The 26,527-nt window shown below is 40.1% G+C and overlaps 1 protein-coding gene across 3 annotated transcripts in view; it reads left to right on the top strand.

Annotated features, from left to right (window-relative positions):
- LOC132818085 (transmembrane protein 87A-like) overlaps positions 1–25,323 on the top strand; it is a 65,339-nt gene extending 40,016 nt beyond the window's left edge. For all 3 annotated transcript variants that reach the window (XM_060828748.1, XM_060828749.1, XM_060828750.1), the window contains 6 exons: positions 10,881–10,984; positions 13,658–13,731; positions 14,044–14,105; positions 15,411–15,463; positions 19,930–19,960; positions 24,545–25,323. In XM_060828748.1, coding sequence (XP_060684731.1) covers positions 10,881–10,984; positions 13,658–13,731; positions 14,044–14,105; positions 15,411–15,463; positions 19,930–19,960; positions 24,545–24,586 — 366 coding nt within the window. In that variant the 3' untranslated portion in view covers positions 24,587–25,323. The remainder of the gene's footprint in view (positions 1–10,880; positions 10,985–13,657; positions 13,732–14,043; positions 14,106–15,410; positions 15,464–19,929; positions 19,961–24,544) is intronic.
- The last annotated feature ends 1,204 nt before the right edge of the window (positions 25,324–26,527 follow it).

Raw genomic sequence — 26,527 nt, 5'->3', positions numbered from 1 at the left:
AACTTACTAGAAGGGACATACATTCACATGCAAGGACCAGTTCCCAGCTGATAAAAGGAATATAAAAGGAGTCCCTTGTGAAAGGGAAGAAGGCGGCATATGTAAAGATGAGGCGTGAAGGTTCAGTAGGGGCGATTGAGAGTTATAAGGTAGCCAGGAAGGAGCTAAAGAGGGAGCTAAGAGAAGCGAGAAGGGGACATGAAAAGTCTTTAGCTGGTAGGATTAGGGAAAACCCAAAGGCTTTCTATAGGTATGTCAAGAATAAAAGGATGACTAGGGTAGGTATCGGTCCAGTCAAGGATAGTAGTGGGAAGTTGTGTGTGGAGGCGGAGGAGATTGGAGAGACATTAAATCAGTACTTTTCATCAGTATTCACTCAGGAACAGGACACTGTTGCTGATGTGAATATGGAATCACAAATAATTAGAATGGATGCCCTGGAAATATGCAGGGAAGAGGTTTTGGGAATATTGGAAAGGATGAATATAGATAAGTCTCCTGGGCCTGATGGCATTTACCCCAGGATCCTATGGGAAGCTAGGGAGGAGATAGCAGAGCCATTGGCCTGGATTTTTATGTCGTCGTTGTCAACGGGAATAGTACCAGAGGACTGGAGGATGGCGAATGTGGTCCCATTGTTCAAGAAAGGGAGTAGGGATAGCCCTAGTAACTATAGGCCAGTGAGTCTGACTTCAGTGGTGGGCAAAGTCTTAGAGAGAATGGTAAGGGATAAGATTTATGAACATCTGGGTAGGAATAACGTGATCAGGGATAGCCAGCATGGTTTTGTGAAGGGCAGGTCGTGCCTCACAAACCTTATTGAGTTCTTTGAGAAGGTGACTAAGGAAGTGGATGAGGGTAAAGCGGTAGATGTTGTGTATATGGATTTTAGTAAGGCGTTCGATAAGGTTCCCCATGGTAGGCTAATGCTAAAACTTCGGAGGTATGGCATTGAGGATACATTAGAGGTTTGGATTAGGAATTGGCTGGCTGGAAGGAGACAGAGGGTAGTAGTTGATGGATTATGTTCATCTTGGAGCGCAGTTACTAGCGGTGTACCACAATGATCTGTTTTGGGACCATTGCTTTTTGTTATCTTTATAAATGATCTAGAGGAAGGACTTGAAAGCTGGGTAAGCAAGTTTGCGGATGATACAAAAGTCGGTGGAGTTGTGGATAGTGAGGAAGGAAGTGGTAGGTTACAGCGGGATATAGATAAGTTGCAAAGCTGGGCGGAAATGTGGCAAATGGAATTCAATGTAGCTAAGTGCGAAGTCGTTCACTTTGGTAGGAATAACAAGATGATGGATTACTGGGCTAATGGTAGGCTACTTGGTAGTGTGGATGAGCAGAGGGATCTTGGTGTCCATGTACACAGATCTCTGAAAGTTGCCACCCAGGTAAATAGTGCTGTGAGGAAGGCATATGGTGTACTGGGCTTTATTGGCAGAGGAATTGAGTTCCGGAGTCCTGAGGTCATGTTGCAGTTGTATAAGACTCTGGTGAGGCCTCATCTGGAGTATTGTGTGCAGTTTTGGTCGCCATACTATAGGAAGGATGTGGAAGCTTTAGAACGAGTGCAGAGGAGGTTTACCAGGATGTTGCCTGGAATGGTAGGAAAATCTTATGAGGAAAGGCTGGGGCACTTGGGGCTGTTCTCATTGGAGAAGAGAAGGTTTAGGGGAGATCTGATAGAAGTGTATAAGATGATTAGGGGTTTAGATAGGGTAGATACTAAGATCCTTTTACCGCTAATGGAGTCAGGTGTTACTAGGGGACATAGCTTTAAATTAAGGGGTGGTAGGTATAGGACAGATGTTAGGGGTAGATTCTTCACACAGCGGGTTGTGAGTTCATGGAATGCCCTGCCCGTATCAGTGGTGAACTCTCCTTCTTTATGGTCATTTAAGCGGGCATTGGATAGGCATTTGGAAGTTATTGGGCTAGTATAGGTTAGGTAGGATTCGGTCGGCGCAACATCGAGGGCCGAAGGGCCTGTACTGCGCTGTATCCTTCTATGTTCTATGTTCTATAACGCTCATTCTTACACCCTTCTGTTAAGCAAAGATGTAACGTTTGCTGGCACCCCCTCTTTATCAAAGGAAGATTTGAATATCATGTTCAGCACAGCAATTTCCACTCTGACTTCCAACATCGATAAAGACAATGCATCTATTCTAGTTGTGGTAATCTTTCAACTTTAAGTATAGCCAATCTTTCTACTACCTTCTCTTTAAGAATTTTTAGCTCATCCAGTATGTCAACCATCCAGTCTGTCACATGACCTTAGCAGTATCTTCACTCTTGGTGAAGACAGTTGCAAAGTACTTTCTTAGTGACTCAAGTCACCGCTCCAGCCTCCACGAGTACATTTCATTAGATTAGATTAGATTCCCTACAGTATGGAAACAGGCCCTTCAGCCCAACATGTCCACACCGACCGTCTGAAGAGTAACCCACCCAGACCCATTTTTAGCCCTCACTAATGGGCAATAGAATATTCTATATGAGCAATTTAGTGTGGCCAATTCACCTGATCTGCACATCTTTGGATTGTGGGAGAAAACCAGAGTACCCAGAGGAAACCCACGCAGACACTGGGAGAATGTGCAAACTCCACACAGTCAGTCATCCAAGGCTGGAATCGAACACAGGTCCCTGGTGCTGTGAGGCAGCAGTGCTAACCACTGAGCCACCTTTTTTGTTATCAGTTCCTTATCCGCCTCGCTGCTTTCAGTTCCCTTTTGTTTATATGCTAATCAATGACTTTTCGATTCTTCTTTATTAGCTGCCAGTCTCTTCACTTATTCTCTCCTTGCTTTTGTAATATCTTTTAGCTGAACTTGTTAAAAATAAATTTCCAAACAAGTGCAAATAGAGATGAACAAGTGTTCTGTAAATTTTAATCACTTATAACAAAATTAGAGAAATAACAAGATTTAATTATCCAGTATGGATGGGGAAAATTGTGGGTGAGATGGTCATAGAGTCCTAGAATCCTACAGCACAGATACAGGTCCTGATACGCTGACTAAAATGTCCATCAATGTTAACCCCATTTCCTATCAGTCAATTTGTCCAAATGCCTTTTTAAATGTTGTTAATGTACCACTTCTGCTGACAGTTCATTCCATATGCATACCATCCCCTGTGTTTAAAAAAATGCTACCCCTCAGGTTCCCTTAATTTTTTCCCCCTCTAACCTTAAACTGATGCCCTCCAATCCTCGATTCCCCAACCCTGGGAAAAAGTCTGACTGCCTTCACCCTATCTATGCCTGTCATGATCTTGTACAATTCTATAAGCGGCCCCCTCAGTCTCCTACGCTGGAAAGAAAAAAGTCCTCGCTTGTCCAACCTCTCCCTCTAACTCAGACCCTTGAGTCCTGGCAACATCCTTACAAATTTCTTCTGCACTCTTTCCAGTTTAGTAACATTCTTCCTCTAGCAAGGTGACCAAAACTCAAAACGATATTCCAAGTGCAGCCTCACCAACTTCCTGTACAACTGCAACATAACTTTCCAACTTCTATACTCGATGCCCTGACTGATGTAGGCAAAAGCTGCCTTCATTGCTCTGTCTACCTGTTGCTCCACTTTCACTTTCAACTGAACTCCAATGTCCCTGCGTTCCACTACACTCGAGGCCCTACCATTCATCATGAAACTCCTACCTTGATTTGATTTGACAAAATGCAAGACCTCACACTTATCTACATTAAACTCCATTTGTCATTTCTGAGCCCATTTCCCCAGCTGATCAAGGTTCTGCTGCAATTTCTGATAACTTTCCTCACTGTCCACAATACCATCTTTTTTAGTGTCCTCTGCAAACTTACTAATCATGCCTTGTACATTTTCATCCAAGTTATTAATATCAATAACAAACAGAACTGGGCCCAGTACCAACTCCTGGGGCAATCCACTACTCACAAGCTTCCAGTTTGACAGGCGTCCTTCCACTATTACCCTCTGCTTCCTTCCATCAAACTAATGGTGTATCCAATTTGCCAATTCCCCCTGGAGTCCTTGCGATCTAACCTTTGTGAGTACACTACCATGTGGAACCTTATCAAAGGCCTTATTGAAATTTGTGTAGACGATGTCTACCACCCTGCTCTCATCAACTTTCCTGCTCACCTCAAAAAACTCTAAATTTGTGAGACATGATCTCCCAAGCACAAAACCATGCTGACTATTCCTAATCAAACTCTGTCTTTCCAAATGCATGCATATCTCTCAATCTTCTCAAGTAATTTACCTACCACAGATGTTAGGCTTACTGGTCTGCAGTTCCCAGGTTTTTGTTTGCAGCCATTCTTGAATAAGGGCATGAGATTTGCTACCCTCCAGTCTAGGTGGAGCAGTAGTTGTAACGTTGCTGAACTATTAATCCGGGCTAAATGTCTGGGGATATGGTTTCAAATTCAAGGAATAACAATCTGGGATTGAAAGCTTGTCTCAGTGATAATGACCATGACAACTGATAGATTTTTCATAAAAACTGATTTGGTTCATTATTGCCACTTGGGAAAGGAAATCTGCTGTCCTCACCTGGGTCTGACGCACAATGGGCTCTTAACTGTCTTCTTAAATAGCCTATCAACCACTCATTTTAAGGACAATTGATATTGTGTGTCAAATGATGGATTTGTCAGTGAAGTCCACATCACAAGAAAGACTAAAGTTTTTTTTTAAAAAGCACTGAGGATTGATAGGATTTTAACTTCTGAAAAGTGCTCTGAAGGACTTTGATTCACAAAGTGTCTTCAGTCCAACAAGGAAGGAAGACATGTTTGGATCTGGTTCTGGGAAGCAAAATATGAAAATTGGAACATGTTGCAATTGGAGGTCATTTAAAGCTAACTGTGACCACAAGGTTGAATTAATTGGACAGGAAGATTATAGCAAGTGCAGAAGGGAATTGAAAAAGATAGCACAAGAAGCAAGTACAGCTTATAGGAAAAGATCAGTGGCAAATGAAATGAAAGCCTAAGACAGTAGAAATATAAGATATAAGTAATTCCGTTGGGCAAAATTTGAGCCTCTTGAGGAATCAAAGGAAGAACACCAAGTAAAGGTTTTAGGCATGGCCTAAATGCCTTTGTCTTCAGAAAGAAGTGGATAACATGTAGGTTTCACTAAGGACAAAAGGGAATTTGAGGTGATGTGCTAAAAATATTTGCACTACTGAAAGTTGGCAATTGTCCTGGATGGAATGCATCATAGTTTGCTGAAAAAAACTAATGGTAGAAATTGCAGCATTGGCCACAATCTTTTAATTCCCATTGGATACATTAATATTACTACGGGATTCGAGGTTGCCAACATTCTACTACAGTTCAAGAAAGGAATAACTAATAAACCAGGAAAAATAAGGCCAGTCAGCTGAGGATTGATGTTGGGAAATTAATTGGGAGCAATTATAGGTAATAACTTTATTTGGAAAGACAGGGATTAATTGAGCAACCCAATTAAAAGACAAATCCAGTCTAACTAATTTGATTGAATTCTTGGAGCCAAAAGAGAATGTTGGTCAAAATTGTTGATGAATAATTGTCTTATGGTAGGAGGGTGAACAGGGATGGATACTCTGTTGCCCAGAGTTCAGTTTTTGGGTCCCTTATTGTGCAATCATATAAGCACGTAGGCAACAACACTAAAGTTTGCAGACAAGAGAAAACTTGGCAGTGTATTGGATGGTAAAGTTTCAGGACTATAATTATCATTATACTTATAGTGAAATGGGCAGGTAGCATTTGGAGTGGAGGAGAATGAAATTAAGTTTGGGACAACTAATATGAAAAATGGTATACTATAAGTATGTAGATGATCAATGACACCTTGGTGTATATATAACCAGACTCTAAAGATGGCAGAACAAGTTGATAAGGTCATATTAAAAAAGGGAGTAATTATTCTGAATGTCAAAATGATGAATACAATGGCCATGTGCCCTTGTATATGCACAGACAGGGCCAAAGATATCAGCTGGCTGTGACAGTCACCATGCCACGATTAATCTACATGTGCTGCAGTGAAGCTGGCACTTGAGCAGGCTGTCACCTATATTTCACATTATTAATTTTTAGAGTGACAACCAATTCTCCAATCCACCTCAGTCACTTCCTAACATAATCCCTTCTGGCTGCTCATATCAATTCAGACCAAGATATGGTTAGCAGTGCCGATTTATCTCCTTTGCATGTTTTGATACTTATTTTTCCCTTTGAATATTTAAATCAGTCATCTTGCTCACTGCAGAACCTCTGTAAACACCTTTCTGCTTTTTTTTTTGTTAAACTTTGCATTATTAATATTTTTAACTGTTTTATGAGTTCGTCTCCAAGATACTACCCAAAAAATTGTGAATTTTCCCTTTCATGTCAAAATTCTGACTTATTGTAGTCAATGTAAAAGTTGCTGTTCCTTCCAAATAATTGGCTTCCACAAATGCATGTATACTCCTTGTGCGAGCTAGTATTGACACTTGAACCATTTGCAACCTTCAAAAAAAATAGAGGATTAGTATATGAGAGTAAAAAGATTGTGCTAAAAGTTGACAAATCAGTTGGACTTTTCAGTGGACAGTTCTTGACATCATATTCCTCAAAAGATGAAAATAAGACATCAATGAAGAGTTGTACCAGAAGTGTTTGAGTTAAGACCATAAGACATAGGAGTGGCAGTAAGGCCATTCGGCCCATCAAGTCCACTCCGCCATTCAATCATGGCAGATGGGCATTTCAACTCCACTTACCAGCGTTCTGCCCGTAGCCCTTAGATTCTTGTTGTCTCGTGGAATTATCAATCTCTGCCTTGAAGACATTTAGCGTCCCGGCCTCCAGTGCACTCCGTGGCAATGAATTCCACAGGCCCACCACCCTCTGGCTGAAGAAATGTCTCCGCATTTCTGTTCTGAATTGACCCCCTCTAATCCTAAGGCTATGTCTCTTCGCCTAATGGAAACAATTTCCTAGCGTCCACCCTTTCCAAGCCATGTATTATCTTGTACGTCTCTATTAAGTCTCCCCTTAATCTTCTAAACTCCAATGAATACAATCCCAGGATCCTCAGCCGTTCCTCATATGTTAGACCTACCATTCCAGGGATCATCCGTGTGAATCTCCGCTGGACACGTTCCAGTGCCAGTACGTCCTTCCTGAGGTGTGGGGACCAAAACTGGACACTGTACTCCAAATAGGGCCTAACCAGAGCTTTATAAAGTCTCAGTAATACACCTTTGCTTTTATATTCCAACCCTCTTGAGATAAGTGACAACATTGCATTTGCTTTCTTAATCATGGACTTAACCTGCATGTTTACCTTTAGAGAATCCTCGACTAGCACTCCCTTTGTACTTTGACTTTACTAATTTTCTCACCATTTAGAAAGTAGTCTATGCTTTTATTCTTTTTGCCAAAGTGCAAGACCTCGCATTTGCTCACGTTGCATTCCATCAGCCATTTCCTGGACCACTCTCCCAAACTGTCTAGATCCTTCTGTAGCCTCCCCACTTCCTCAGTACTACCTGCCTGTCCACCTAACTTCGTATCATTTGCAAACTTCGCTAGAATGCCCCCAGTCCCTTCATCCAAATCATTAATATATAATGCGAACAGCTGTGGCCCCAACACTGAACCCTGCGGGACACCGTTCGTCACCGGCTGCCATTCCGAAAACGAACCTTTTATCCCAACTCTCTGCCTTCTGTCAGACAGCCAATCCTCAATCCATCCCAGCAGCTCACCTCGAACACCATGGGCCCTCACCTTGCTCAGCAGCCTCCCGTGTGGCACCTTATCAAAGGCCTTTTGAAAGTCTAGATAGACCACATCCACTGGGTTTCCCTGATCTAACCTACCTGTCACCTCTTCAGAGAATTCCAACAGGTTTGTCAGGCATGACCTCCCCTTACTAAATCCATGTTGACTTGATCTAATCAGACTCTGTTCTTCTAAGAATTTAGAAACCTCATCCTTAATGATGGATTCTAGAATTTTACCAACAACCGAGGTTAGGCTAATTGGCCTATAATTTTCCAGTTGATCTTACTTTAAAGAAGGCACTTCAATATTGTGGTAAAAATTGGACTGTTCTCGGAATAGTAAATTGAATGTTAACTATATCTAACTATGATTTTGAGATAAGTAGATTTTCTTTTGAGTTAACAGAGAACAGCTATCCCCTCTGGTGAGTCAATAACCAGAGGTTATAGATTTTAAATCATTAGTGAAATAACCAGGAGGGAAATTAGAAGTTTTTTTTAAACTGAGATTTGTCAGAATTTGAAATGCCGTAACGGAAAACATGGTGGATGTCAAAATGTCAAATGCATTTAAAAATAAGTGGCTTCACAGATGTTTAAGGATGAGGTGCCTTTGAATTACAGACAGAAAATGGGATGTGGCACTCAGCATGACTGTTTTTCTCGAGATTAAGCACAGATACAATGTTGAATGGCCACCTGCTGGATGACAAGTTATAATGATATATGATGCTCGGGAAATGGGTTCTGACTACAAAGAAGGAAGGATATAGCTACAACTCTTAGCATTCAGGAAGACTATTAAGATTAGGTTTTGGTTAAGAACTAAAGCAAAACCTCTTCTGTATTGTTTTAAAATTTATTTATTCACATGTGGGCACCACTGGTTAGCCAGCATTTATTTTCTGTCTCCAGTTGCCCTTGAGGTAGTGGTGAGCTGCCTTCTTGAACTGCTGCAGTCCATGTGCTGACTGTTGACCCAGAATGCCCTTAGAGAGAGACTTCCAGACTTTTGACCCAGTAATAGTGAAGGAACAGCAATATATTTCCAAGTCAGGTTGGCGAGTGGTTTGGAGTGGAACTTGTAGGCGGTAATGTTCCCAAGTATCTGCTGCCTTGTTCTTCTAAATGGATGTGGGTATGTATTTGAAAGACGTGTCTAAGGATCTTTGGTGAATTTCTGCAGTGCATCTTGTAGATAGCATAACCTGCTTCTGTTGAGTATTGATGATGGAGAGATTGGATGCTTGTGGATATGGTGTCAATCAAGTGAGCTGCTTTGTCCTGAATGGTGTTAAGCTTCTTCAGTATTGTTGCAGCTGCAACATCTATCCAACCAAATGGAAAGCATTCCTTAACACTCCTGACTTTGGCTTGTAGGTAGTGGGCAGACTTTGGGAGACAGGAAGTAAGTTACTTGCTGCAGCATTCTGAAGTGCTGTTGTAGCCACTGTGTTTATGTGGCCATTCTAGTTGCATTTCTGAACAATGGTAACTCCAAAGATTTTGATAGTGGACAACTCAATGATGTAACGCCATTGAATGTCAAAGGGCATCAGCGTTCAGTTCAAAAATTCTAATTTTACAGGTTATTAATTTCAGATCCATGGTGACAGTGTTAATGCTATAATTAATAGTTTCAAGACGAGGTTGCCATTTACTGTGTGCCATGGTTCAGACTAAGAACCATCAAATAGTTACACTTATTCAGTCGTGACTCTTAACTTGCTGGCTCTCTGTAAGAGCACTTCTGCTTGTCCCATTCCCATAGCTTTTCCTCATAGCCCAGCAGTTTTTTTATCGTCAATAGAACTGTTCAATTCCCTTCTGAAAGCCATAGTTGAATCTGTCACCACCAACATTACTCTCGATTTGGAGATGCCGGTGTTGGACTGGGGTGTACAAAGTTAAAAATCCCACAACACCAGGTTATAGTCCTACAGGTTTAATTGGAAGCAAACTAGCTTTCGGAGCGATGCTCCTTCATCAGGTGACACACACAGAATTTATTGCAAAAATTTACAGTGTGATGTAACTGAAATTATACATTGAAACATTGATTGTCTGTTAAGCCTTTCATCTGTTAGAATACCGTGATAGTTTCACTTCTTTCATGTGTAAATCACAAAACCTTTTTTTAAAAAGTTGCATTCTCAGCTTAACTGTAACAATTGGTGTGAGCTAGACAATACGTTGGAGGTGTTAGCCCCGTGTTCTCTGTCTATGCCATGATGTTTAGATTGATTCTAATCTAAAAAGTGAGATAATGGAGTTCTACATGAATGCATGCAGTTTTTGAGCAAAGTATAATGTAACCCTGCAAGTACAAAAGAAACAAAAGAGGAATGACAGTATAAATGAAAAAAGTTTATGTTTGGTTTGTTTCACAGTAAAGAGATGCCATTTGCTGTTACGGAAGTCAAAATGTGGATGAAGTAGTTCCTTTGTGATGTAAAAGCACTATTCTATATGGTACCAGCTGAATGAACATGTGATGGAGAAGTTGATGTTTCTGGGCTGAGTCAACTAGTTTCAGTCATTTTTGTCATAACTGGTTTCATGGTTCCTGTACTTAGGATGTTGGATGAGAGTATTTATCTGCAGTCTCACTCCTGATGGCTACCTCACAGCCTGTAAAGATACAAATGCAGGAAAGACAAAGGCCATTTTGTCCATAAAACACTATGGATTCCATGTACACAGAGAACCGAAACATTGCAGTCACCTGAGAAAGGTTAAAAGTAACTCATGCCAATTTTAGACAAATCAGTGTTTTCATGCCAGCAACTAAAGGAAAGAAAGAAAGATTGAGGAGACTAAAATAACTTGATTGTTAACCCAGTTATTGCAGACCCTCCTTTCTAGAAATTAACCTACACCCAAGCAATGATGTTGATGCTTGTGGCACTGTACCAGGACTCTGTGTGTGTGTGTGTGTGTGAGAGAGAAACATTTGGGGTGGCTGCCTGTCACACCTGTGGAAATATGTCTGAGATGTTAGTAGGGACTACAGTATAATACTTAAATGAATACCCTTCAGGAAGTGAGAAGAAACATTGAATGAAGTCATGTACAAGCAGCACTTTGATTCCTTTCTTCCATGTTTTATGCAGGACTGGAGAGAACGGTGGATAGATGATGCATTCTGGCGATTGTTGTTTTCTGTCATTCTACTGGTCATAATGATCTTATGGAGACCTTCGGCAAACAATCAAAGGTTTTAGTGTATTTTTTTGGCACAAATTTCTAAATGTTTTCACTCTCTTGTTTCAGTTGACAATTAATAGGGTGTTGATGAGAATGAAGAACATGTTTCACAGACTGAGTAGCTCATAAGTACTTTTAATTGGTAACACAGAGGCAAAGACATGAGAGGGTTAAATTTAACAAGTAGAATTATACCTCCTATTTCAATGCCTTGTAGATGGTTATAAAATGGCAAGGGTAAACGCTGCATAATATGAAGCAGAGGATCTGGGTTTCTCGCATAGGAGATCACATTGTCCCAGAGAAGAATTGCTGTTTTCAAACATTTGTGACTGCACAAAAATGTACTGGGAGAACCTTGTTTTGGCCGCATCTTAATATAGCTATTCAGTATAATCACACCAGAGGGCTGAATGAAGTGAGTGGCCTATAAAGACAGAAGAGTATAAAGACTTGGCCTGGCCTGTCTCGAGGATACAGTTTCTCATATTTTACCAGTTCAGGCAAGAACATTAACTCAATTCACTCTCTCTTGTCTTACGCTACAACTATGCATTGAACACTCATTGCTTTCTCCCTACATATCTCTTTGTCGAATATACAATGCTTATTGATCTTCATCCAACAATCAAATTGCAGAATCCCTTGCATCACTGATCTAGTTCTCCCTTTGGAATCATCATATCTTTATAATGTTTTAACATGGTGTTACTGAATCGATAATTTCTCATTCATCTTGTCTCCCTCCACTATTGCTAACAGTGGTGTCCCGTAATTTGGGGCCTAAATCCTCTCTGAAGGTTTCTTGTTGATCATACTTACCTTTTGTTTAATTGTTCTTTTGATTGTCATTCTTCAGTGATCATATTGTTCTGCAAATATAACATTTGACTGGAATAACATTCATAGAAGTGACAATTATCCAACTGAAAATGGATTATACATGTATGTTGTATCCCAATGTCTATAAAGATGAAGGAAAAGATAAAACAAAAGCTTAGTAACAAATGGGAGTTCTGTGAAACTGCTCTGGATGTATTTTAGGGATTGGTTTAGTAGTTGTATTGGATTCCCATACTGACATTTACAGCTAAACTAAGATGCCTCACAACTATTAAGTTTACCTCAAAACTAAACTAAAATACTGAAGATGCTGGAAATCTAAAAATAATAATAGAAAATTACTGGATCATTGTTCAGTTCAAACTACATTTTTGGAGAGGAAACAGAGTTAGCTTTTTGGATTTACAACTGTTTTTCAGAATCTTGTACACCAGTATGATGACATCTTTTGGTTGTCTGTACACCTGAGGTGGCCAGGTTTTGAGTTCATAGATTTAGCAGGGTTATCATTTGCCAAGCAATATACCTCTGTTGTGGTTCTGTTCGCCGAGCTGGAAGTTTTTGCTGCAAACGTTTCGTTCCCTGGCTAGGGAACATCATCAGTGCTATTGGAGCCTCCTGTGAAGCGCTGCTTTGATGTTTCTTCCGGTATTTATCGTGGTTTGTTCTTGCCGCTTCCGGGTGTCAGTTTCAGCTGTAGTAGTTTGTATGTGGGGTCCAGGTCGATGTCCACATCGACCTGGACCCCACATACAAACTACTACAGCTGAAACTGACACCCGGAAGCGGCAAGAACAAACCACTATAAATACCGGAAGAAACATCAAAGCAGCGCTTCACAGGAGGCTCCAATAGCACTGATGTTCCCTAGCCAGGGAACGAAACGTTTGCAGCAAAAACTTCCAGCTCGGCGAACAGAACCACAACAACGGACACCCGAGCTACAAATCTTCAACCAGACTTTAAACAATATACCTCTTTTGAGGAGCAGACTTAAGCTCCCAGTATAGATTGCTATCTAGATCTCATGGTGCAAGGTTGGTCACATTTGCTTTTCCCTCTCTCATACAACAGTAAAGAAGGATTGGTAAGGTGAGGACTCAGGAAGGAAAAATGACAGTAAAATTAACTGTTAACAATTAAAATTGTTTTTAAAGTTTTTAAAATTTTGTAACAGTAAAGTGTGGTGTTTTCAGCATCTTGTGCCATACAGCTCAAGAAATGGATTTCCTACTATTATCATGCATTTATTTAATGTGTACAGCATGTATGTGATTAATGAAATGTTGAATTTTAATGTCGTTGTTTGAATTTTTATTTTCATTTTATGATAAATCATTACAGAAGCTTCATTTATTCATGCATAAATGAGAAAATTTGGGGGTGGTTCTGAAGTAAATCTCTTACTTAGAAGTTTCTTTCAGTGGTAGAATTCCATTCAGTACTGTTGCAAGAGTACTTGCTAGAGAAGCAAGGACGCAAATCTGTTTAATCTTTAGTTTTATGTATTAATTTATACATTTGATCCTTGTTATAAAAGTCACAACCTAAGCAGCGAGACAGTGAAGATAGATCTACTCTTCCAAGCTAAATGTCAGCATTAATTCATGTGACATTAGTATGTGAACAGGAAAAATGTGTTTACTTATCAGCACAGATAAGTGATACATTATATCTCCAAGAACTAATCACTAAAATACTTCATCTTTAAGGATATCTCTTATATTCTCAGTAAATATATACATCCATCCAACACCTTCCTTTGCACAACATCATTTCCAGTTCACTTGGCAATTCCATACAAATTGTGGTAATGTTAAGAAAGTTATTTGTTTTGCAGGTTTGCTTTTTCCCCTCTGGCAGACGATGATTATGATGATGAACTAAAAGAACCAATGCTGAACGAAGCTTTTGGTGAGCAAAGTTGACCTACTTAATAATCGTAGTCTACAGTAGAATGTGTAATTAGGTAAACGAATGAAGAGTAAGAAATTGAATAAATTAGAGCTTTAAATTTTTGCAAGGTTTCATAGATTCATTGGGAAATACAAGTGCTGAGCACTTTTGTAGTTTATTGGATTAACTCGAAATGGTTTGCAAGATACATTATTAGACCAATATTATATTAAGAGGTCTTCAATAGGAAAATGAAATGGTGAAAGAAGTGATTCCATTTATTGAGAACAATTTATGGAAGTTATATCCCCATGTCTTTTTTTTTTGCAGAGGGAATGAAGATGAGGGGCACAAAAACAGAGTCTAATGGCTCTGCAAAACTTAATAAAGTGGTAAGTAAGATGGCAAATAATGTTGATTTAAAGATTAAGTATTGAGATATGTATGGACTTAGAGCAAAGTAACGGAGAAATGTTTCATACTAATGAGCATGTTTGTCAATCTGCAAAACTCTGAAGTCAATAATTATAAACAGGATATGTTTCTTTTTATCCAACCCAAAAGATATATTTTCAGAGAAAAGGCAAATACTAACATGTTTCATGGAAATTAAAGTGGATGGAGAGTAGAATCATTGAATACAGTGTGGAGAGGACAACCTGCCCTAATAAGGATTCCCTTTAATTACCTTCTAGTAAATCCTGCAAGACAACTAGTGTCTATGAATGACAGATGTTGACAAGTGTTTAAGCTGCTGAGGCTGGACTTGGTGATATTCCCATTGTGATTGATATGCTGCTTATTCCAATCACTATTTAGAAAGTCACACTACAGAGATATGGGCTGTTCGGTCCACCATGTCATCACTGGCCAACAAACACCAAACCTGCACCTAGTCCAAAGTCTACTATGTCCTGACATTTTAAGTTCTCTCCTAGTTGCTTTTTCAAAGTTACAAGCATTCCTGCCTCCTCCACCCTCTCAGGCAGTGCATTCCATATTTCTCCCATCCTCTAAAAGACAACATTTTTCCTCTGATCCCCTTTAAAACATTTACTGTTCACCTTAAACTTATGCACTCTAGTCTTAGACACGTCTACCATGGGGAAAAGTTTCTCACAATCTACTCTTATTTACTGCCTCTTAAAACTCGCTGAGCTCTACAAGATTTCAAGAAGATTTCTAGCTCAGATTGAGGTTTTGGATATATGTGTGCTCGCTGAGCTGCAAGGTTCATTTCCAGATGTTTTGTTACCCTACTAGGTAACATCTTCAGTGGGCCTCAGGCAAAGCAATGCTGAAAATTCCTGCTTTCTGTTTCTTTGGGTTGGATCTATCAACAAACACATCGAGTTAGACCCCATCTACCACCCCCTAAGAAAATGAACTGGAAGTGACTTCATCACAGGAAATAACATCACCATAGGAAATGACATCACCATGCCAAAATTAGTATGTTAAGGCATTGAATAACCTGAGAGATGACTAAAATGGTTGACAAAGTAATTAGTTAATTTCTCATAGACTGCATCCACTATTTGCTTTTATTATTATTTGCTCTTTCCCTCACTATATATATCTCTGGTGTACTCTTTTATGTCTGAGTATGATAGTTTAAGTACATTTATCGCTATCATGAAGGATAACTTGTTTATAGTATAGCTTTCAATTCTTAAAACCCTTGCCATTCTTCACAGGATGAAGATCTGAAATGGGTTGAAGAGAATGTTCCGTCTTCCATGGCAGATGTGTAAGTGACTTTAATTAGTACAAACTTAATCGTTGTACGAGAAGCTTTCAAATGTATCCATCACTATTACTTCCATATATCAATAGTTTTTAATGGTATTGATATATTTCACATGGAGTAACACAGGTTAAGGACAGATGTGTCCTTCCAAAAAGTTAGAAAGTAAAATGCAATTTCCTCAAAATTCTTTATGTAAGTTATGAAAATCACAGAATTCATTTATAGCAATGGCAACTATAGTGGAATGTCGATGGGTGGCATCACATAACTTGAATTCATAATTTGAGAGGAAAATAAAAATAAGAAAAGGTGATGAGCATATGAAAGTTGCGCTGAAATGATACCAAGCTTAATCCTAAAATCCTGTGGACTGATTGAAAAGGAATGTGGAAAGAGCTAAAAATACAAATAGAAGAGTAAATGTGAAAATTAAAACTTTGAATGTTCAAACCTTTCATGGTAATCTTCAACAATGACAGCAATGCAAGTGTTTCATTTTGAACTCTGAAGAGATAAACCTTGACTCCTAAAGGAGGAAACAGTGAAATGACGTAAAGTAGAGATAGCTGTTAATTGGACTTGCAAGAGATATGAAGATGTTTTCTGTTAAAGACAAAAAAATTGCAGACGCTGGAATCCAAAATTGACAGGCAGGAGGCTGGAAGAACACAGCAAGCCAGACAGCATCAGGAGATGCAGAAGTCGACAGTTCGGGTCTAACCCTTCTTCAGCACTAGGGGTGGGTGTGGGGGAGCTGCAAATAAAGGGGATGGTGGGGGCAGAGTGGTGTAGTGAGGATGGGTGAAGATCGGTAGATGTTACAACATAGTTGGTCCATTGGAGGAATGAATTCGGTTGGTGGCAGAGAGCAGTGGAAGGGAGGGGAAGGGAGTCGAGGATGGGGAGGGAGGTTATTTGAAATTGGAGAACTCAATGTTGAGTCCACTGGGCGGTAGGGTGCCCAGTGGAAGATATACGGTCTTGTTCCACCGGTAGGAACTGTGGTTTGTTTTGGCAATGGATGAGGCCAAGGGTGGTTGTGTCAGAAAGGGAGTGTTTGGGGGAATTGAAATGGGTGCTGACTGGGAATCAGATCAGCCCCTGCGGAGCCAGCTGCAATGCTCGGTGAGCCGTTCCCTAAGTTTGCTTTCGGCCTCGCTGATGTAGAGAAGACCACATTGGGAGCACCTGATGTGGTAAGTGAGGTTGGAAGAGATGTAGATGATCCTCCCTCTCAGCTGGAAGAATAGTCCTTCCAGATGAGACAGAGGGTCACCTACATCTCTTCCAACCTCATTTACTACATCAGGTGCTCCCAATGCGGTCTTCTCTACATCAGCAAGATCGAATGCAAACTTAGGGAACAGCTCAGCAAGCATTGCAGCTGGCTCCGCAGGGGCTGACCGGATCTCCCAGTCACGCCCATATGAATTCTCCTAACCACTTCCTTTCCAACATGACCATCCTTGGCTGCCTCCATTGCCAAAACAAACCTTTTTAAGGAAGAATACCTTGTCTTCCACCTGAACACCCTACAGCCCGAAGGACTCAACATTGAGTTCTCCAATATCAAATAACCTCCCTCCCCACCCGTGATTTTTTTTTTCTCATCCCCTTCCCCTCCCTTCCACTGTACCCTGCCAGCAACCAGATTCATTCTTCTCATTGACCGACCAGGTCGTACCCTCTGCCTGTCTTCACCTATCCCCACTTCACTATCCTGCCCCCACCTCTGTCTTTATCTGCAGCTCCCCCCACACCCACCCCCAGTCCTGAAGAAGGGTTACACCCAAAATGTCAACCTCTGCACCTCCTGAAGCTGCCTGGCTTGCTGTGTTCTTCCAGCCTCCTGCCTGCCCTCTTTATTAAAGGTAGTATTAAAACATTTTTTAAAATTGTTTTGAGGAAAGACCATCAAAGATGCATTTATAATCATACAATCTTAAAAGAAAATTAAATGTAACAGTGAATGATCAGCGGAAATGTAATTATGGCTGCCCAGTGACTCAAAGTTTGTTAATTCAGAGAAAACATGGAAAAATGGATGAAACATCAGGATGAAGTGTTAATCACACCACAGTGCAACATTACTTTCTCCTCTCTTTCAGAGTACAAAAAAAGTCATATCATACACATGGCAATTATTTCCTAACTGCTAAAGAATTTAGTTTTCATACAACTTGACAATTTTACAAGAAAAGGTTTTTTTTATACAACTTTTTCCATTCTTCTAAGTATGATTCAGAATAAAGAATTGAGCAAACTCCCTTTTTTTTTTAGAGAGAAAATTATGGTTTTATTTCTCTGCAGTATTCATCTGCAGTTCACCTCAAAACCCTTGTAATTTCATATAATTTTCTTTGAAATGTCTTATTAAACAGTTTGGCCTGCTTCCTTGAGTTTGAAATGGTCTACACTGATTTTTATCACCTATGATACTTTTAAGTATGATACTATGAAGATTTGTTTTTATTTGGGCAACCACATGCATTCTCTTAGGGAAAAAAAAAGAGAATTTTATTCCAAGTCAATTTTTTTAAGTCTTGTAAGCAAGATTCTAAAATCCCAAATTTATCTAAAGAATGAGTTGTAAGAAATTATAAATCCAGAAGTATAGACAGGACTTTGATATTACATCTGCTATTGAGGCACTGGGGGAAGATAGGGCAGCATGGCAACAAAGTTTTACAGTGAAGTAACCAGGGATGACTTGTTTCTTCTTCTGTCCTAACCTATTCTTTGGATTCAGGTGGTGAAGGAGCACCATATTGCTCAGTGCTTCTAATTAGACTTATGGTTTGCTATTTCAAGGTGTTGACTGGCAGCATAAAATCCACAAGGTGTGAAAACTGGAAGTAAAAAGCAGGATTTTTCTGGTGGTTTTGCATTTGCTTTTGTCAGACAAAAAATGATTTTAAACTATGGTCAATGTGAGGATACTATGGCTTTAAGAAGTGTATTTTGTCATTTTTTTTGAAGAGCAGTTTTAAGGCAGAAGCGACAAGCTATCTATTGAAAGCTCTTAAAGTAAACCGCTTGGGAGACCTTGGCATTTACTTTGAGGGGGCTCTGTTTAAATATGTCTAAGCATTGCCAAAGTTCAACTGGAAGGATATAGAAGCCTTTTTCATTTCGTTTAAGGAAGTGGCTAAACAAATGAAGTGGTCAGTAACCATGTGGGTACTGTTTCAAAAAAGTTGGTCGGTAGAGGTAGTACTTACTTCACTATCAGAGGAAGTATCTGGAGCATATAATGAGGTGAAAGTGCCGTCTTGAATGCACATGAGCTAGTAACAAAGTCTCCAGACAACGTTTTATGAATCTAAGGAAGGAACCTGGTCAAATGTACAACTGAATTTGAAAGGATCTAAGAAAGTAATTTTGATAGGTGGACAAAGGCATTGGAAATAAATCAAACATCGTGGAGAGACCATTATTTTAGAGGAGTTCAAAAATTCACTTCCGGAAGTCATGAGAAGTCATGTTGAAGAGCAGAGAGTTAAGATTGCAATATTAGCAGCAGAAATGGCAGATGTTTGAGTTAGTTCATAAATCAATTTTGGCTTTCAACATCAATTTAAATTTATGATGGCTAGAAATTAAGGGAAAGAGAAATCCTTGCGTGAAAAGGGAAAGAAAAGGAGATGAAGATAGTTTATCACAGAGTAAAAAGAAAACCCATGAGAGAGAAAGAGAAGTTTTAAAAAAAAGGCTCAGGTGTTTTTGCTGTAATAAAGTAGGTCACATGAAGTTGAAGTGTTGGTCGTTTAGCAAAACCACTGGGAGGATGGTGTGGGAAAACAGGATAAGCCAGTGAGTTTTATTGAAGTACTCAAGGAAAGCTCAGTGGAAACTAAAATGTTGTAAAAGAACGTACAAAGTGATCACGGGTTGGTTGAGAAGAAAATGTCAGATCTTGAAAGAATTTATTTGTGACAGTAAGGTTTACTCATGTACGCCAGGAGGGGAGCAGACAAAGAAATTAAAATTTTAAGATATGCAGGAACACATCAGTTAGAGATGGAATGTTACCAGAAAAGGTGATAATATATGGAATTCATGGTGGGAAGTGCAGTATTCCATTATATAAAGTGAGTTTGGAGAGTCTGGCGAAAAGTGGTCAGAAGAGAAAGATTTTTGGTCCCACTCATACAGTTTATCAATTGGTAATGATGTGGTTGAATATCCAGTGGAAAGTCAGGCAACTGTGTTGTTACAGGAAGTATAGCCTGGGATTTTTCCTGACTGTGTGGTAACAAGATTACAAAGCCACAGTTTGAAGCTGGAGGACAAATCAAAGAAGAAAGGTAAGGAAGTTGAAATTTGATCAAATGGTTGGAAACCAAGGGCAAAGTACACCTCTTAGAGTCATAGTATCATCACATCTATTTCACATTGATATTAGCCACACTATCATGAGTGTGGTGTACTCATGTACTTTTCTTAACTCACGTTTTTTTTTTCAGTGCACTTCCGGCACTTCTCGACTCAGATGAGGTAAACAGATTTATGTAACATTTACTTATAAAAGTGTTGATCCATATACTTGAGGATGTTTGCTGGCATAAGAGGAATTGATGTGGCAAGAGTATGCGTTGATACATGTAACATTGTTAGCGAGTTTTGAGAAGATTTGTAGCACAGGTTGAGGCTCTGGATGTAGGTTTGCTCACTGAGCTGGAAAGTTCATTTTCAGACATTTATCATTATACTAGTAACATCTTCAGTGAGCCTCTGAATGACGTACTGGTACTGTAGCCTGCTTTCAATTTACATGTTTGGATTTCCTTGGGTCGGTGATGTCATTTCCTGTAGTGACATCATTTCTTATGGTGATGTCATTTCCTGTTCTTGCAAGAATTGGAACCAACACTATATTTGACAAACAGGCAGAAAACTAGCCACCAGAATACATAAACATCAACTAGCCACAAAAAGACATGACCCACTCTCACTAGTAACCTTTCATACAGATGAGGAAGGTCACCACTTCAACTGGAACAACACATCCATCCTAGGACAAGCCAAACAGAGACATGCACGACAATTCCAACTAGATCTCTTATCAACAAACACATTGACTTGGATCCCATTTACCACCCACTGAGAAAAAGAACAGGAAGTGATCTCACTATAAGAAATGATGTCACCGTAGGAAATGACATCACCAACCCAAGGGAACCCAAACATATAAATAGAAAGCAGGCTACATTCATTGGCTCACTGAAGATGTTACCTAGTATGGTGACAAAATATCAGAAAACAAACCTTCCAGCTCAGTGAGCAAATCTACATCCAGTCTACATTAAGTTTCTGCACTGACTTAAACTCCCTTAAAGAAATATGCAAACATCTCTCAAAAATAGAAAAAAACTGGAAGAGGATTTGATCCTGATCTTTGGTGATGTTTCATCACTGAGGGATTTGTAGCATATGTTCTTCAGTTTGTATCGCATTCACATTCAAGTCAGGAAAGTATGGTTTCCTTCATTTAAACTAACTGGCCCAATAGTGCACTGTTAAAGATCACCAATAAATGAAAATTAAATCATTCACTTTGGTGCAAAAGATCCGACGTCACTACTCAATGAATAGTGTCCCACTTTCCCTTGTTAATCAAAATAATCAAAAACAGATTAGCTAAATTTAACTGTATGATAGACCATGCTTTGAGCTTCCCTTGCCTGAAAAATAACAACACTCATTTAAAATTAAACTTTGAGATGCATGTAGGCTTAATATAAATGCAAGTGTGTACTAATAGTTACTTGATACAAAGGTAATGTTGCCATAGTCTTACTAGACCATAAAGCTGCCCTCCTATTAGAGAGAGATGACTGGTGGTAGTTTTACCGGAGGGTCATCATGCCACAGGCAAAGGAAGGGGTTGAGAAAGATAATCCTTTATTAGTGTCACTCTGCAATCGCAAACCAGCCATCCAGCCAACCAAGTTAAAATGACCTCCTTTTACTTGATATAAATCTTATCAGGCAGTGGTGCAAAGGAGGAAGAGCCACTGAATCAATGCTAGGAAAGCATTGGGCTAATATCAATAGCAATGTAGTCATTAACAGAATATGGCATTCTAACCTGTAACAGGTTTTGAAATCTGGGGTGGACCTTGGCAATTCCTTCCCATGAATATCAATATTTATTGACACTGGAGGTACCTGGCATCCAGGTTTACATGTAGTTGAGCTCACTTTTAGAATCTAATTCAAATGTGATTGTCAGTCAGTGTTTGAAATAGTAGAGTTAGGAAACCTTTCAGTTGAAGTACCTAGTCCTGATGTAGGTCTGTGTCGAAGAGCGTGGTGCTGGAAAAGCATATCCAGTCAGGTAGCATCCGAGGAGCAGGAGAATTGACTTTTTGGGCATAAACCCTTCATCAGGAATGAAGCTTGTGGGCCAAGGGGGCTGAAAAATAGATGGAGGAGGAGGGGGGAAGGTAACTGGGAAAGTGATAGGTAGATGAAGGTGAAGGTGAAAGTGATAGGTCAGAGAGGAGGGTGAAGCAGATACGTGGGAAGGAAGATGGACAGGTAGGACCGTTCAAGCAGATGGTACCAAGTTAGAAGTTGTGACTGGGATAACGTGGGGGGAGGGGAAATGGAGAAACTGGTGAAATCCACATTGATCCTGTTGGGTTGGAGGGTACCAAGGTGGAAGATGAGGAGATCTTCCTCCAGGCGTCGGGTGGTTAGGGTTTGGCGATAGAGGAGGCCCAGGACCTGCATGTCCTTGGCGGAGTGGGAGGGGGAGTTGAAGTTTTCATCCACAGGGCAGTGGAGTTGGTTAGTGTGGGTAGCCCAGAAATGTTCTCTGAAACGATCTGCAAGTTGGCATCCTGTCTCCCCAATGTAGAGGAGACCAAATTGGGTGCAACAGATATAGTGGATGACGAATGTGGAAGTGAAGGTAAATTTCTGATGGATGTGGAAAGCTCCTTTGGGGCATTGGACGGAGGTCAGGGGGAGGTGTGGGCACAGGGTTTGTCCTACTTGTGGTGGCAAAGGAAGGTGCTGGGTGGGGAAGGTGGGTTGGTGGTGGTGGGGGAGCGTCGACCTGACGAGAGTCACTGAGGGAATGGTCTCTCCGAAATGTATCTCTGGTAGTGGGGTCTGTTTGTGGATGGCAGAAATAGCAGAGGATGATGTGATGTGTCCAGAGGTTGGAAGGTCTTGACCAGGGCAGTCATGATGCGATTGGCGGGGTGGGGTTCAAGGGCAGAAGTGCAGGAACTGGAGGAGATATGCTGGAGAGCATCATTGACCATGTGGGAGGGGAAATTGCATTCTTTGAAAAAGGAAGCCATTCAGGATGTGCTGTGTTGGAATTGGTCCTCCTGGGAGTAGATGAGATGGAGGAATTGGAAATAAGGATAACGTTTTTACAGGAGGCAGAGTGGGAGGAGGTGTAGTCCAGGTACCGGTGGGAGTCGGTGGATTTGTAGTGGATGTACGTATTGAATCGGTCATCGGAAATGGAGAGGTCCAGGAAGGGGAGGGAGGTGTCTGAGGTGGTCCAGGTAAACTTGAAGTTGGGGTAGAAGGTATTTGTGAAGTTGATGAACTGTTCAACCTCCTCATGGGAGCACAAGGTAGTACCGATACAGTCATCGATGTAGCAGAGAATAAGATGGGAAGTGGTGCCAGTGTAGCTGATGAAGTTAGACTGTTCCACATACCCAATAAAGAGGCAGGCATAGCTAGGACTTATGTGCGTGTCCATGGCTACCCCTTTGGTCTGGAGGAAGTGGGAGGATTGGAAGGAGAAATTATTGAGGGTGAGGACCAGTTCATTCAGTTGAATGAAAGTGTCAGTGGGTGGGTACTGGTTGGGTCAATGTGCGAGGAAGAAACTGAGGACCAGGAGACCTTCGTTATGGCAGATAGATGTGTACAGTTTCTCCTGATGTAAGTCTATGTCTTAAAAACACCAAGTGAAGACCTATTCAGTTGCATATTTTCAATTCTTCAAAGTTTGCTGTTCCTCTGGAAGCAGGATAATATTAAATCCTTATGGAAACTCAATTTGAACCACACTCGTACAAAGCGGCAAAGTCCATTTCTGGATTGCACTGGAACAGCTGGTTTCTGCCAGGGCATGATTTTGGATTTGGTCACAAAGGAGTGTAGGGAGCTTCAAGGCAGGAAAAAAAACCTATCAAAGTTTCCATCCTGATTACATTCAGTGATCCCTGCATATTATCTATGGACATCATAGGAGGACTGACTTCAGCTCACAAATAAAGATTGAAAACTTGTCAAGCTGTCAAATAGTTAATGAGATCTGTGTCTACCAAGTACTTGGAGAAGAGAAATGGAAATAAACTGAAGCGTTTCAAAATACATAATTCCATGAAAATGCAAAACTGTGGGTGTACCTATGCCCTTTGCACTGCAGTAGTTCAAAGCAACAACTTACCAATATCTGAATGAAAATTAGAGATGAGCAATAGATGTTGCCATAGGCAGTGACACCCACGTTCTGTGAGTGAATAGGAAAAAAATACTTAGAGATCCAAAATTCTAATTGTGTTATTCTAAGTAGTGGCATGGAATGCAACAGAACAGAAGTAATTATAAACTAATACAAAATACTGGCTAGACTACACTCATAAAGAGTGGGGAGGGGTTGAGTGCCTGATGAGAGAGAAGAGGAGAATAGGGCATAGGATGGAAAAATGTGGATTCACTCAAATGATGATAAGGCAAACTATTTGTGAAGCAATTGAAGATACAAGAATCATTACCACTTCAGGAAATTTGAGTGATTTCTCTTACGTATGAAGAATTCTGATTGAATACAAAAATAAGACAATCCTCTTAGAATCAATAACAAGTAAAGAGGTTAGAATAAATGTTTTAACATAATTGTTGGAACAGGGATTATTTTTATCACCTAAAGTTGAGAGTAATTTGAAATACAGATCTTAATTTAAAGATATTATGGCTATGGGGGATAAAATTGCAAAGTGTCTAATTGTGGATTACTCTACTAGAGAACCAGACCAGATGAGGTACATGCTCTAAATTGCAGTTAAGGAAAATTCTGCTAATGATTTCCTTGTTTTTCAGGAAATTATGACGACAAAATTTGAGATTTCAAAAATGGAGTAAAAATTACATGAACACAAAACATTGCACTTGTTCTTGAAATAATAACTGTCGAGGAAAAGATGTCTTCAGACTGCACAAAGCACCGAAACTGTACAGTGTCACATGACTTCACTGGGATTGGGTGGGCAGAGGTGTGTTTTATACTTGGATAAAGTAAAATTCTGTTTATTTTAAATGACTAAATTATTTTGCTAGTGCTTGCCATAAGGTGTCTAGTTTGGGTAAAATTATGTTCTTTGTTCCAGTAAAATAGCTGGTCTGCTGCTATTCCTAAGCAAAAAGTGTTACACAGAGGTCAAAGTTGCAAGTCAACACTACCCAGCTGATGTTATTTCTTACTTTCCAACTCCTCTTTGCCAAATGAAGTGAAAAATAGGGCTGCCTATGTACTCCGTGCCAGGTTTCTCACTAACATGCAGGCAGTACACTGGAGATGTTGTATTACCACTAGTCCTGTGCAACTCCAGAGAATTATTTCCTGTTCCCAGGATACTTCTGGTGATAATTTGTGTATAATTCCAGGAAAGAGGTCAGTTTAGTAGTTTCTAGAGTGTACATTTGGATTTGAGGAGCTGACTGCCAGTAATGCTGGCAGATGGACTGTGCATTTAGCTTCAATTGGCAGAAAAATTAAGTCTGTAAATCTGGTGTTGGAGAAGTTTGCTAAAACTATCAAGGCAGCCTTATTGTGATTATCTTGTTTTCAAATCAAATAAAATTGTATGGGTGAAATTCTACAGCTGTTTTGTGTTTTTTAAGTATTTATTTAAATGAAAAGCCCTCCATGTACTATCCCTAATGTATTAGTCAATTCTGCTCAACTAAGAGAACAATGATTTATCTTTTGGAGTCCTTTTTGTTTTAATTTGTTTTTAAAGTACATCTTTTCATACTTCCTTTTCTTTTTTGACTATAAGGTTGAAGGCTGTTGCCAATCCTCTCAATAATCAACAGAGGTAGACATGAAAGCAAAAATATAAGTAGGATGTTTAGCTCATGGGGACGAGCCTTTTCATACAATGTCCTTGGGAATGATTTGTTTCTGTTAAACTGATCTCAACACTCAGGATTCAATCCACAGGACCGCATTACATCAGTTATTCCCATCATACCTTCATCATGCAGGTGCTTAGTTCTCGTTCTTCCTGTTTATTAACACATTAAACTGCCCTGTCTTATTTTCCAAGAGTAGATCACGTTTTGTACCTCCTTTAGTAGGTACATCCACATTCTGAATCAGAAATTTTTCTTGCACACCATTTACAAATTCCTTTCCATCCAAGCCCTTAACAGGATAGCAATCCCAGCCTATGTTTTTAAAAAGTTAAAAATCACACAACACCAGGTTATAGTCCAACAGGTTTACTTGGAAATACTAGCTTTTGGGGCACTGCTCCTTCATCAGGGAGCTAGTGGGGCAGGATCATAATGTCAAGCAACTGTTTGACTCATTCCTTTTCCCAACTGCAGCAGTCTCAGACTGATCTCTGTTTTCCCACCCCCACTAGTTTAAGTCCTTCCAAGCAGCTCTAGCACATCTCCCCACCAGTATATTAGTTTCCTTCCAATTCAGGTGCAATCCATTTTTCTTGTACAGGTCACTTCTCGCCCAGAAGAGATTCCAGTGATCCAAAAATGTGAGTCCTTCTCCCTTGCACGAGCTCCTCAGCCAAGCATTCTTCTGCTCTATTCTCCTATCCCTACTCTCACTAGCCTGTGGCGCTGGGAGTAATCTAGAAAGGTGAAAGTGAGGACTGCAGATGCTGGAGATAAGGGTCAAGATTAGAGTAGTGCTGGAAAAGCACAGCAGGTCAGGCAGAACCTGAGGAACAGGAAAATTGACATTTCCAGCAAAAGCCCTGATGAAGGGCTTTTGCCTGAAACGTCAATTTTCCTGCTCCTTGGATGTTGCCTGATCTGCTATAATCTAGAAAGTACTAC

The sequence above is a fragment of the Hemiscyllium ocellatum genome, chromosome 8, assembly GCF_020745735.1.
Source record: "Hemiscyllium ocellatum isolate sHemOce1 chromosome 8, sHemOce1.pat.X.cur, whole genome shotgun sequence".
Taxonomy (NCBI): Eukaryota; Metazoa; Chordata; class Chondrichthyes; order Orectolobiformes; family Hemiscylliidae; genus Hemiscyllium; species Hemiscyllium ocellatum.
This window is presented reverse-complemented; position numbering and strand designations above follow the sequence as displayed.